This window comes from Myodes glareolus, chromosome 8, assembly GCF_982192425.1.
Source record: "Myodes glareolus chromosome 8, mMyoGla1.1, whole genome shotgun sequence".
Taxonomy (NCBI): Eukaryota; Metazoa; Chordata; class Mammalia; order Rodentia; family Cricetidae; genus Myodes; species Myodes glareolus.
In genome coordinates, this window is record NC_142033.1 from 73903934 (window position 1) to 73917162 (window position 13229).

At 45.2% G+C, this 13229-nt stretch overlaps 1 protein-coding gene and 1 pseudogene across 4 annotated transcripts in view; one reads left to right on the forward strand and one right to left on the reverse strand.

The window, feature by feature from the left end:
- The window catches only part of Thoc5 (THO complex subunit 5), a 39426-nt gene extending 26344 nt beyond the window's left edge, over positions 1 to 13082 (reverse strand). For 2 of the 4 annotated variants that reach the window (XM_087909137.1, XM_087909135.1), the window contains exons 1-5: positions 12987 to 13082; positions 10380 to 10498; positions 3502 to 3645; positions 783 to 896; positions 549 to 646 (exon numbers count right to left, since the gene is read on the reverse strand). In XM_087909137.1, coding sequence (XP_087765263.1) covers positions 549 to 646; positions 783 to 896; positions 3502 to 3645; positions 10380 to 10475 — 452 coding nt within the window. In that variant the 5' untranslated portion in view covers positions 10476 to 10498; positions 12987 to 13082. Of the gene's footprint in view, positions 1 to 548; positions 647 to 782; positions 897 to 3501; positions 3646 to 5534; positions 5700 to 10379; positions 10499 to 12791; positions 12919 to 12986 lie in introns of those variants that run through there. The other 2 variants (XM_087909136.1, XM_087909138.1) reach the window with 2 other exon arrangements.
- Positions 8485 to 8676, forward strand: LOC148121192 (Nuclear RNase P; annotated as a pseudogene).
- Positions 13083 to 13229: the final 147 nt, after the last annotated feature.

A 13229-nucleotide genomic window follows, 5' to 3' on the forward strand; every position in this document is an offset into this window, starting at 1 on the left:
CTCTTTTTCCAATGTGTCCAAGATCATACAGCTAGTGAGGGGCAGAGCCTGGATGTTAACTCCAGAGCTCATGATCCTTCTATGTGGCCACCTGCCTGAGTTCTAACATATTCTGACTTTGCCAACTTCCATCAAAACAATGATCATAGAGTAGGGCATCACATTCATGTTGTTTTTATACATTTTCAACTGTCATAGTGTCAAAATACCATTGGAGAGGGAGATTTTGACCAACAGGTACATTATTTTTTCAATAGAGCAAGTAGGTGCCAGTATTCTAGCACAGTATGTAGATATAATAATAATACATGTTGAGGAGAAAGAATTGCTTTTAACAAGTGCTGAGCCCAAAATGCAAAAGGTTAGAGAGGTTTCCACAGTTCTTTGTGTAGTATGAAATGATCGCCTGAGATTCTCCCACTCAAAGTAATCCCCAAATCCTGCAGTCTTCTAAACATGCTAATGCTCCTATAAAGGGATCATTCACACCAGGCTATGAAGAACAAGCATTACCACATGTACGGCAAAGCCCTATCCCCCAAACTCACTTGAACTCCAGGCATTTGGTGATTTCCTTCTGCAGGTGCATCACTTCATAGAGCAGGTTCTGCAGCTGCAGGTGGTAGGCATCAACTTTCTGCTTGGCCTGAAGGAAGACAAGGTGAGCAGGGCAATTTGGGGGCAAGACTGAGCATCAGCAAGTCAGAGAAAGGGCAAAGGAGTCAGTTACAGTGGGGACAGAGAAGAGGGATGAGAAGTCAGGCTATTAATTTCAACTCTACCTCATGGGTCTGATCTCTTCCTTTCTTTAACCTGATGTGGGCTAATCGGTTGAGCTTCTTTAGAGTCATGAAATGCACACAGCTCTGGATCCTTCGTTCTTCAATTTCAATGGCCTGTGCACAAAGAAAATGGTAAAGACCAACAGATGATGGATCAGATCCCTTCACAGCCTAGCTGCTGCCAAGCCAACACCTTCCAGGGCCATAAACAGACTCTAAAGGGAGCCTGGAAACAGAAAACTGACCACGTAGCCAACAGCCTGCAGAACAGGCTGCAGTGTGTCTCTATCATTATTATTGTGACTACTGGGGTATATATCTTACCCATGGCTCTCCATCTGTGAGAGAGACACACTGCAGTGATCTGTGATGTGTATCTACCAATGGCGCAACATCTGTGAGAGAGATACACTGCAGTGATCTGTGATGTGTATCTTAGCCATGGCGCTCCATCTGTGAGAGAGATACACTGCAGTGATCTGTGATGTGTATCTTAGCCATGGCGCTCCATCTGTGAGAGAGATACACTGCAGTGATCTGTGATGTGTATCTTAGCCATGGCGCTCCATCTGTGAGAGAGATACACTGCAGTGATCTGTGATGTGTATCTTAGCCATGGCTCTCCATCTGTGAGAGAGATACACTGCAGTGATCTGTGATGTGTATCTTAGCCATGGCTCTCCATCTGTAAGAGAGATACACTGCAGTGATCTGTGATGTGTATCTTAGCCATGGCGCTCCATCTGTGAGAGAGACACACTGCAGTGATCTGTGATGTGTATTTTAGCCATGGCTCTCCATCTGTGAGAGAGACACACTGCAGTGGTCGGAAACACAGAGAGAATGTGAAGGATTTAACATCAGAAACAGATGGAAGAGCAGGCCCAGAGCCTGACTAACAACACAACGGCTGCATTTCAACACGGAAAGATACGTCCAGCTCCATTCTTTCCTCCTCCTCCTCCTGCATGGGCCCATGACCCCACCTCCCCCCAGTCTTCCTCCTGGAATGAGGTCAACTGTAGGTAGTCCTATGATGGTGGCCACTCGACCTGGCATGACTTGGCCAGACAGAAAGGCTCTTTATCAGTTTTGTATTTCTTGTTCTGTTTCAGTAGAAGATCAGGGTGCTGAGCCTGAGTGTTTTTTAGCTGCATGAGAAGGAAGGCTTCCCCCTTCCTAACAGATGTAACAGTTTTGTAGGGGAGAGAAGTAGGATTTTAAAAAGTGCAGCTTTCACTTACATTGTGAAATGTGAAACTAAAACAGTCAGCGGTTTTAAAGGAAGGGAGGGAAAACATGATGGCACACGCCTTTAACCCTTGATGTGGGAGTCCCTTCTGTGTGCTGTGATTACCATTAATGAATAAAGAAACTGCCTTGGCCTGTTGACAGGGCAGACCTTAGGTAGGCGGGGAAGACGGAACTGAATTCTGGGAGAAAGAAGGCAGAGTCAGGGAGACGCCTTGGAGCCACTGCTGCCAGAGTCAGACATACTGAAACTTTGCTGGTAGGCCACAACCTCGTGGTGATACACACATTAATGGAGATGGGTTAAATTAAGATGTAATAGTTAACCAATAAGAAGTTAGAGCTAATGGGCCAAGCAATGATTTAAATAATGTAGTTTCTGTGTGATTATTTTGGTTCTGGACAGCTGGGACAAACAAGCAGGTCCTCCTCCAACAAACCCTAGCACTGAGAAGGCAGAGGCAAGAGTTCAATGGCATCCTGATCTACACAGGGATTCTAAAGACAAAGAGAGAAAGAAATAAAAAGGAAGGAAGGAAGGAAGGAAGAAAAGATGACAACTAGTTTGCATAATAATATCTACATCTACTGATATTAGGTGAGACCCTCACCACAGCAATGCCATGCCATAAAACTTGGACTCTTATAAACAAATGATAGTAGCTGGGCAGTGGTGGCGCACGCCTTTAATCCCAGCACTTGGGAGGCAGAGGCAGGTGTAGCTCTGTGAGTTCGAGGCCAGCCTGGTCTACAAGAGCTAGGTCCAGGACAGGCTCCAAAGCTATAGAGAAACCCTGTCTTGAAAAACCAAAAATAAATAAATAAATAAATAAATAAATGACAGTAATAAAAGTAACAGCTATGAAGCTTGGTAATAATAATAGAGCTATAGAGTGTAATAATATTAACAATATTGGTCATCACACATGAAAATAAGTAAGACTGCTGGGAAAACGTAAATTCTTTAACCCACCAGTCTCATTTTTAGATATACTGTTCTGTTTTATATCTGCCCAATTCATCTAACATCAAAGACAATTTTGGGCTCTATGATTTACTTGCACATACTTCTCAATAGTTAACAGAATGCCTGAAATGTAAAAAATATTAAGTAGATAATATTAAATTATAATCAGAAAAAAGTTATCTTGTACTTTTCTGTTGTTTTTTTTTTTTGAGACAGGTTTTCTCTGTGTAACCAGGCTGTCCTCTAACTCAGAGATCCGCCTGCCTCTGCCTCCCAGGTGCTGGGACTAAAAGTGTGCACCACCACCGCAATACTGTACTTTTATTACTATAATAGGAGATTGGACTAACAATTTAATAGGCAGCCCTCTGGACGCTCCAGACTTCAACCCTAATCACAGCTGGGATAGAGTACAAGATCAGGAAGAACCTAGTGGCTGCAAAGGGAGCCCCAGCTGTGCAGACTCACACCAGGTTTAGCATGCCTTGCCTTCCACCTTACCACATCCTTGCTGCCCTTGCTCTTCAGGTCCTGGATCTCGGCCATCAACCTTTGTAGCTCCTGGCAAGTATACTTGTAGAGATCATAGTCTCTGCCAGGGTCCCGCAGGTCAACCTCAGCCTCCTCGCTGTAGTATTTGCCTTCCTGTGAAGGAAAGGAGAAAGGGTCTGGGTAGAGGGTGGAAGTCTCCCTGCCAGGATCACAGACAGTAAGAATGAGAGCCTTCTATATGTAAAAACATTATAGTGCCGGCTCAACTGGTCTGGGCTACACTATGACTGGCCAACTAGGACTACAGAGTGAGACACTATTTCACAAAACAGAACTTTACAAAGAAACCCCAAACCAGGGCATTTATGGAATTGGTCCTTTTGTTGTTATTGTTGTTGTTTTGGGATTTTTGTTCGTGTTGTTTTTTAACACAGGATTTCTCTGTGTAGTCCTGCCTGTTCCAGAACTTGCTTTGTACGTGATTGGGCTGGCCTTGAACAGAGATCTGTTTGCCTCTGCCTTCCCAAGTGCTTGGATTAAAGGCATGTGCCACTACCCAGAGATTCTCAAATAAAACTTTCAATTATTTATTTATTTATTTATTTATTTATTTATTTTTGAGGCAGGGTTTCCTCTGTGCAACAGCCCTGGCCATCCTGGAACTCACTCTATAGACAAGGTTGGTCAATAATTTATTTTTGTTTTGTTTTGGTTTCGAGACAGGGTTTCTCTGTGAAGCTTTGGAACCTCTTCGGAAACTTACTCTGTACACCATGCTGGCCTTGAACCCACAGAGATCCACCTGCCTCTGCCTCCCAAGTGCTGGGATTAATGGTGTACCACCATCACCGAGCAATAATTTGTTTAATATTTTAAAATTATGCATATGTGTGTATCTGAAAGTGGTTACAGGCACGTGGAAGTCAAAGGCATTGGGCGCTCTGGGAGCTGGAACTATAGGGGATTTAAGCCACCAAATACAGGTGCTAGAAGCTTAACTTAGGTCCTCTGAAAAAGGTTTAATTGAGCTCTTATTTGCTGAGGCATTTCTCCAGCCCCTAAAATGTTTTTCTTGTTTTCAAAATAGGAACCTCTGTGTCTTTTTGATTATGAAATAATGCATACCTGATGTCAAGAATTCAGAAAAGAGACATATCAAAAACAAAGTAAAATATGACCTGTGAGGTCACCCTAATGACCTGAGTTCTGGACTGCCAGACCTGGAGGAGATGACTCCCACAAGCTATTCTCTGATTATTAGGTGTGCGCCATGGTACACTAGTGCCACATACCCCAAATATATACAATAGACTTTTTTAATGGCTTGTAATTTCACTTCTCAACCCAAAACAACTTCATTGTGAATACTGTGAATTTTTACTTTTAAATAAGCTAGGATCACATTGTCCATGCTGATTAAGGAAATTACACATTCAAATAAACATAGATGTTTGCCTTAATAAATAAGGTAAAGAGTAGTTAAGAAAGACACCAAATATCAACACCCAATATCAGCCTACAGACACAAACATACAATGTGTGTACACACACATATGAATATATATACACAAACAAAAAATTAAAAAGCACTATTTGCCAGGCATTGTGGCCTATTCCTGTAATCATCGCACTTGGAAGATGGAGGCAGGACAATGTTGACTTCATGCCAGCTTGGACTATAGCACAAGACCTAAAATCAAGTTAACAATGCTATAGTCAGAGCAAACACAGAAAAATCTCTACATTAATTTTGATTTCCTTAAACTAAGGGGAAAAAACTGTGTTTTATTTTCTCTTCACTTTATTCTTTCCATAAATTCCCATTTAAATGTATTAGAATTAATTCAGAGAGTCTGAGTAATAGTTCAGTGGTTAAGAGCACCTGCTGATCTTGGAGAAGACCCAGCTTCAGTTCCCAGAAACCACATGGTGGCCCACAATTGTCTGTAACTCCAGTTTCCTGGGAACCAGCACCTTCTTCTGATCTCTACAGGTACTGCACACACATGACTTATTTTCTGCACTTGTTTATATGTTTTTACCTGGGCTAGAGAGATGGCTCAGCAGTTAAAAGCACTGGCTTCTCTTCCAGGGGACCCATGTTCAATTCCCAGTACCCACATGGCAGTTCATAGCTGTCTGTAACTCCAGTTCCAGGGGATCTGACACCCTCACACAGACATGCATGCAGGCAAAACACCAATGCACTAAAACAGAAATAAATAAATCTTAAAAAAAGGTCACCAGGCAGTAGTGGCTCATGCCTGTAATCCCAGCTCTTGGGAGGCAGAGGCAGGCAGATCTCTGTGAGTTCAAGGCCAGTCTGGTCTATAAGAGCTAGTTCCAGGACAGCCAGAGTTACACAGGGAAACCCCATCTCAAAAAAAAAAAAAATCTGTACCTGTGAGTTAAACAAATATACAAATTATAAAAGCACTGGCTTGTTTCTTGATATGAGGCTCTAATCCAGGACCTTGTACAGTCTGAACACAGGCTCCACCACTAATCTGCACATAAGCCCATGCTGCTTTTTATTTAAATTTAATCTTATTTGTTTCCTTAGTCTATTTCAAAAAACAAGCCAGCTGTGGTGGCACACACCGGTAATCCAAGTATATCCAGATGATGATCCGAGATATCTCCAGCTTGGAGCTAACCTTAACTACGTAGTAAGACCCTGTTTCAAAACAAAAGAAACAAACCAATCAGCCTAGGGCTGATAACTCAGCAGTTAGCAGCAACCAGTGCTCTTCCAAAGGACCTGACTCAATTCCCAGGACCTGCACAAGCCTACAATCATCTCACTCCAGGTCCAGGTATTTGATGCCCTCTTCTGGCCTCCAGGGGCACTGAACACATTGTGTGCACAGACATAGATGCAGGCAAAACATCCATATGCTTAAAATTAAAATAAAATTGCCAAAAACAATAAAAACAGTTAAATTATTGGGATGAGGTGGAGGCAACAGGATCAGAAACTCAAGGTCACCCTCAGCTTCAGAGCAAGTTCAAGGCTAACCTGGGCTATTTGAGCAAGACCTTTTCTCAATAAACAAACAAACAAACAAACAAAGGAAAGCAAAAAAAAAAAATTCTACTTTCTACGTCGTGGATCATCTTGACAGATTCCAGGACAGAGAAACAGATAAAAGAATGGAAGAATAGATAAAAAATGAAAAATAAAGGGCTGGAGAGATGGCTCAGTGGTTAAGAGCATTGTCTGCTCTTCCAAAGGTCCTGAGTTCAATTCCCAGCAACCACATGGTGGTTCACAACCATCTGTAATGAGGTCTGGTGCCCTCTTCTGGCCTTCAAGCATACACACAGACAGAATATTATATACATAATAAATAAATAAATACTTTAAAAAGGGGTTTGACATGGAAAACCCTATAATAAAAAAATAAAATAAAAATAAAATAAAAAAGATAAAAGAATAGATAATAGAAGACCCTACTGATGACAAGAACTCCTGGGCCAAGCTGGGTGGTGGCGCACACCTTTAATCCCAGCACTCGGAGGCAGAGGCAGGCAGATCTCTGTGAGTTCGAGGACAGCCTGGTCTACAAGAGCTAGTTCCAGGACAGGCTCCAAAGCTACAGAGAAACCCTGTCTCGAAATGACAAAATAGAATGAAATCTGTTGGGAGCCACCTGGAGGCACAGGTGGTCCTGCAGTTTGGAGGTAGCCACGTGGGGCTGAGCAACCCTGCCTGCACCCTTGCCTGCACATGCTCAGACCAGCAGAATGGCATTAACCAATCAGGACAGCGTTCAAGCCGCTCCACCGTTTAAAAGCAGATGCCTCGGGACCCTACTTCCTCTCTCTAAGCTTTCCCTCGTCCCTGCTCTATCGTCCCTTCCCCCAATTTTCCTCAAGGGAATGCTCCAAATAAAGATGTGACCAGAGAAGGAATTCTCGTTTTTGGTGGGGTTCATTCCTGCGGGACAGGATGGCGCCCCGCAACTGGTGCTCGAAACTCCGGGACGCTGAGGGACCCTGACAACTACGCCGGGGGACCCTGAAAGCCCGGAAGAAAAAAGCTGAAATCAGACACCAGCACAGAGAGCCTTGAATTTCAGAACTCTGAGAACATGGAGCGGTGAGTGACGTCGGTTGAAATCCCCAGAAAGGGGAGGAAAAGAAATGTAAAAAGGAATTTCAAAGGATAGGCCTAAAATAGAAAAGAAAATACAAAAAAAAAAAAAAAAAAAATCAAAGTTAAGGTATCTGAAAGAAGGTACAGAAAGCAACGGGGAAGAAAAATCCCTTAAGTTCAGTGCAGGAGGGATGTAAACAGCAGCAAAAAAGGCGAGGTAACTAAGGCGGGACTTTGAGGACGATGGGGTACGGGAGACCGCGGCTTCCGCTCCCTCTCCGTCCACCTGCGTACTCGCTGTTAGAGACTGGAGGCAACAGTCTCGTAGGGAGGCGGGCTTGATCGAGTTCAAAGACTGCCTTTCCTATTCTTAAAGAGCCACAGAGCTTTTGGAGGTGATTTTCGCCTAATTTTGTTAAGAGAGCTCAGTCTCTGGCTCTCACGTACAAAAAACTTTATTTTTTGACTGAGAAAGACAAGCTGCTTGATCGTGCTGAGAGTGCTGGCGGCAGCCGGCCCGCCTTTGAGCGGTAATGCCTGATTAGAAACACGGAAGTGGGCCAGGCACGGTGGTGCACACCTGTAATCCCAGCTACTCAGGAGGGAGACGCAAAATTGCACTCTCCAGTGCTAGCTCGTTCGGGAGGCGTGGCCATGCTAACCAGTTGCTGGCGGGGAGTTTGCTGGAGGCCTACGAACAGCCTGCTGGCAGGGAGTTTGCTGGAGGCCTACGAACAGCCAGGTCCGACGGGCGGGCTAAAGTCCGTGTGACATCAGAGGCTATATGTCCCGGCCTTCTGGCGGGGCTATGGTTTTTGGAGGACTTTTTCAACACCTGAGCGGACTCGCCTGACTGAGGCGGAAGCTGCGTGGTGAGCAGCGGCGCCATAGAAGGCAGAGAGGAGCTGAATCGGCTCTGCGGAAAAACTGTGTTTCCATAGCAACATGGCCGGGCCCTCCCTGAGCGGGGAGATGAGTTCCCAGAGAACGGGGCTCTGCGCGCAGGCGGACCGGGCAGGAGAAGCCCCCCCACGGGTGGGCGGATGCCCCCCCTCGCCGGAGCTTGGCGGTGCGAATTCAATGCCTGAGGTGAGGCTGAGGTACAGTTCGCAGTTACGGGATAACCGGCGAGCCCGCGCACGGCCCGGGGCGGAGCCATGCCTTTGGGCCATGCGGAGCGCGCCACGGTGGGCCGCGCCTCAGAGGCGGAGCCGCCGCCGTCCGCTGCTGCCGCCCTCAGCCAAGGTCGCCAAGAATTCAGTCAGATAAAAACATTTGTCGCCAAAAATTCAGTCAGATAAAAACATTTATCCCCCAAACATCGCCCCTTCGTCAGCAGGAAGTAGCCAGATTGATGAGCAACGCCCATTCTCCCTTAAAAAACTGGTCGTGATTATCATAATAAAGGCGCGTCAACCTGGTTATCATTACCTATTGCCCCTGGCAACGGGTGAAATAAACAATGCTACCTAGAGGTTTTTTCCATCTGAATAGGGGAGCTGGAGAGATGGCTCAGCGGTTAAGGGCATTGCCTGCTCTTCCAAAGGTTATGAGTTCAATTCCCAATGACAACTGCTTTGGTTTTTAAACAATAGAGGGGGACTACATTACCAGTGACAGCTTCCCCCAGAGAAAGGATTTTTCTCTTGCATTCTTTATATTTAATTTTTAATTCAAAATTTTGCTGGTACAGGCAAACAAGATTTGCTTTTTGAAACGGAGACCTACAGGTCTCTAAGTTCAAAACCAGCCTACTTCCAGTACTGATTGTGCTGAATTTTTACACTGAGAGTTTTTAATACTCTTAAATGTTTATTTGGGAGGAGAGTTTTGTTTATGTTTTTCTAGGAATGCTGACATACATCTGGATGCCAGCGAGACCGACCAGAGAGATAAAGAAGACGACCCAGTGGATGCTGAGTGTCCTGCTGTGGAAGATTCGTGCGGAGGCAGCAGAGATGACCTTCTGGGCGGTGCCAAGAGCAGCTGTTTCACACCATCGACTTGAGCAACACCCTGTGCAACCTCTTATCTCTGACTCTATTTTGCCTTTTCCCTCCTTGGGGATGGGTGGGAGCAGATATCCTTGGCATGCTGCGTCTAGGTGGGGACCAGATTGGAAAATAGTTTTGCCTTATTGCTCTTAAAGACAATAATTAGGGGGAGATGTTGGGAGCCACCTGGAGGCACAGGTGGTCCTGCAGTTTGGAGGTAGCCACGTGGGGCTGAGCAACCCTGCCTGCACCCTTGCCTGCACATGCTCAGACCAGCAGAATGGCATTAACCAATCAGGACAGCGTTCAAGCCGCTCCACCGTTTAAAAGCAGATGCCTCGGGACCCTACTTCCTCTCTCTAAGCTTTCCCTCGTCCCTGCTCTATCGTCCCTTCCCCCAATTTTCCTCAAGGGAATGCTCCAAATAAAGATGTGACCAGAGAAGGAATTCTCGTTTTTGGTGGGGTTCATTCCTACGGGACAGGATGGCGCCCCGCAGAAATCTCTTGGTCTTAAAAGCTCTAGAGCTGTGCAGTTAACGCAAACCTTAGGACCATAGGAAAGCTGGGAACAGCATGGTGGAATATGCTCTCTGGGCAGGTATTGATCATACCCAATATTTGCACTTGATGTAAGTATTCATCTTTTGTCATATCATCGGAATTTTAGTTACCTGGTCTAGTAAGGACAACCAGAAGTCTCTGGACACGTGTCCCTGAGCTCCGACACACTTCTGGACAGTCATTTTTCCAATCTGTACTTATCCAGCAGCATAGAACCCTGGCTAACTTTACCTGCTCTGTGTCAGATCGATTCCGTTTCCCTTCAGTTGGGGCTCCGTCACTTCGGATCACTTTAGGTTTCCGTTTTTTGCTGGATTCTGATGACATTGTTGCTCTTCCGGGTCAGAGAGCTATTAAGAAGAGAAAGCTTTTAAAGACTTCCCAGAGGGTCTGGATGGATGACTCAGTAGTTAGGAGCACTTGTGGCTTTTCCAGAGGACCCTGTTTGACTCCCAGAACCCAGTCAACAGTTCATAACCATCTAGAACTATTGTTCCAGGGCACCCAATGCCCTCTGACCTCTGCAAATACCAACTGCCTATGTGGTGCACAGATATACATGTTTGCAAAACATATACAACTAAAAGTGATAACTGAAAAATATGTTGTTCGAAATTTTCAAAGAATTAATAAAAATATTTTTTTTCTTTTTTATAAAAAAAGGGGTGGAGATATGGCTCAGTAGTTAAGAGCACTGGCTGCTCTTCCAGAGGATGCACGTTCAATTCCCAGCACCCAAATGGCAGTTCACAACTGTCTGTAACTCTAGTACCAGTGGATCCAACACCCTCACACAGACATACATGCAGGCAAAACACAATTACATATAATTAAAAGAAATGAATCATTTTTAAAAAGAGAAAAAAGAAATGCCAATGAAAGAGCAGATTCTTAACCAAGACAAACCAGATAGCCAAACTAACCAAAAGACAGACTCTGTCAAAAAGATTTTCCAGAATTCAACTTGGAGACCTTCCTGCCTCAGCCTCAGCAGTGCTGAGATTATAGCTGGGGGTCACCATGCTGTGTTATCTCTTTTTCATTTTTCTTTTTCTTTGTTTTTCTAGACAGGGTGTCTCTGTGTAGCCCTGGTTATCCTGGTACTTGCTTTGTTGACCAAGTTGCCCTTGAACTCACAGAGATCCACCTACCTTTGCTTCCCACGTGCTGGAATTAAAGGCATGCGCCACCACTGTCGGGTTCTGGCCAACTGTGATGGGTGGACACCTCTAATCCCAGCACTCTGGGGGTGAGGAGCAGAGGCAGATGGATCTTTGTGAGGTTGATGACAGTCAGTCTACATACTGAGACACTATCTCAAAAAACAAAAATCACGAAGACAAATTTTGATTGTTTCAAGTACATCTAGTTTCCTACTTTGTCGTTAGCATTTACAAATGTCAAGGTTCTTATAAGAAATAGATTCTCAGGCGGGCAGTGGTGGCGCAAGCCTTTAATCCCAGCACTCGGGAGGCAGAGGCAGGCGGATCTCTGTGAGTTTGAGGACAGCCAGGTCTACAAGAGCTAGTTCCAGGATAGGCTCCAAAGCTACAGAGAAACCCTGTCTTGAAAATACAAAAAAAAAAAAAACCCAAACAAACAACAACAAAAAAAAGAAATGGATTCTCTCTCAGAGCCTTGAACAGGGAAACTAAGGCAGAATTTATCAATAACTATCTGTTTTCATTATTTCTTATGAAAAATTAATAATTATCATAAGACAAGTGCAACCAGTTTCCTGTTTATGGTACACAGACCTCAAGTTTTCTACCAAAGTCAGTTTAAGCTTAGAAAGTGACTGTGAAGTTGAGAATGCAATTCAGCTGGTGGAGTGCTTGCCTAGCCTCCTCAAAGACCTGGGTTTGAGCTCCTGGACCTTATAAAACTAGCTGGGATATGCATGCCAAAACCACTCTGGAGGTAGAGGCTGGAAGATAAGAAGTTCGAGATCATCCTTTGCTACATGGTGGATTAAACGTCAGCATGGACCACATAATAAAATTCTGTCTCAATGAAAAAACGGAGGGAGGATGGGCTGAGACTGGCATAGCGGTACACATCAGTAACCACAACACTTGACTGAGGCAGAAGGATCTCCGCGAGTATGTAGCCAGCAGGGGGAGCTACCGGCCAGAATGGACTCCAGAGACTGCATTTAAAAACTTCATTGAAATAGGGCAGGTGGTACCCCTTCTTACTACACAGGCCTTTGCAATGTAACTTTAAAAAAAAAATCTTGTTTTATTTTTCTTAAAAATAAGAAAAATAAAATATTTAGTGAAACAATTAAACCAAGTCCGGCCAGTTAGCTAGGAAACAGGGGACATTAGAAAGAAAAGCCAAGCCTCCCTCCCCTCCTAACGTTCGCACTTTATTTTTATTACTCTCAGCCTTTACGCTGCAGCAATAAATGCGCTAATCTTTTTTCACTACGACTCCCTGCAGTCTTATGCAGCGTTAAGTGAATAGGGCGCCGGTCTCTCAGAAGGGCTGCAGGGCGGCTGCAAGTGACAGTTCATCAAGCGGCGGGCTCATCTGACAAAAGCCACAAAGGTGGCATCGAAAACCTGGGAAATCCCAACGTCACATAGGAGCGCTTCCCCTCACACACACGCAAATGGACCACAAGGAAGGTGTTAGCACCTCCACTGCCTTCAGCACCCTACGGAGACTGAAAGGATGGAGCTTCGGCTAGTTCCCAGGAAGGGAAAACAGCCACGAGCCCCGTGGGAGCCCCGCGGGTGAGCATCCCAGCCCAGGGAATACGCGTCGTTCCGTCGGCACTTCAGTCCCCGCGCGCCCCGAGCCGACCAGCAACCCCAAACCACTCTTGCTCACCACAATGCTCTTCACGCCTTCCAGCCAGGCGGTCACTTCCGGCTCACGACCATAGAGAACCGGAACAAAAGAGCTAGTGGCCGGAAGTGACATACAAAGGCCAGATGCAGCATGGGAAGCAAGGAAGGGGCGGATAAGCGGCTGGGAAACCTTTCTAAACGCCCCCCTGAAACTGGGAAACTGCGGCGAAGAGGACCTAGAACCTGTGTTCCGTTCCCCGAGTTACTTGAATTTGTGATATGC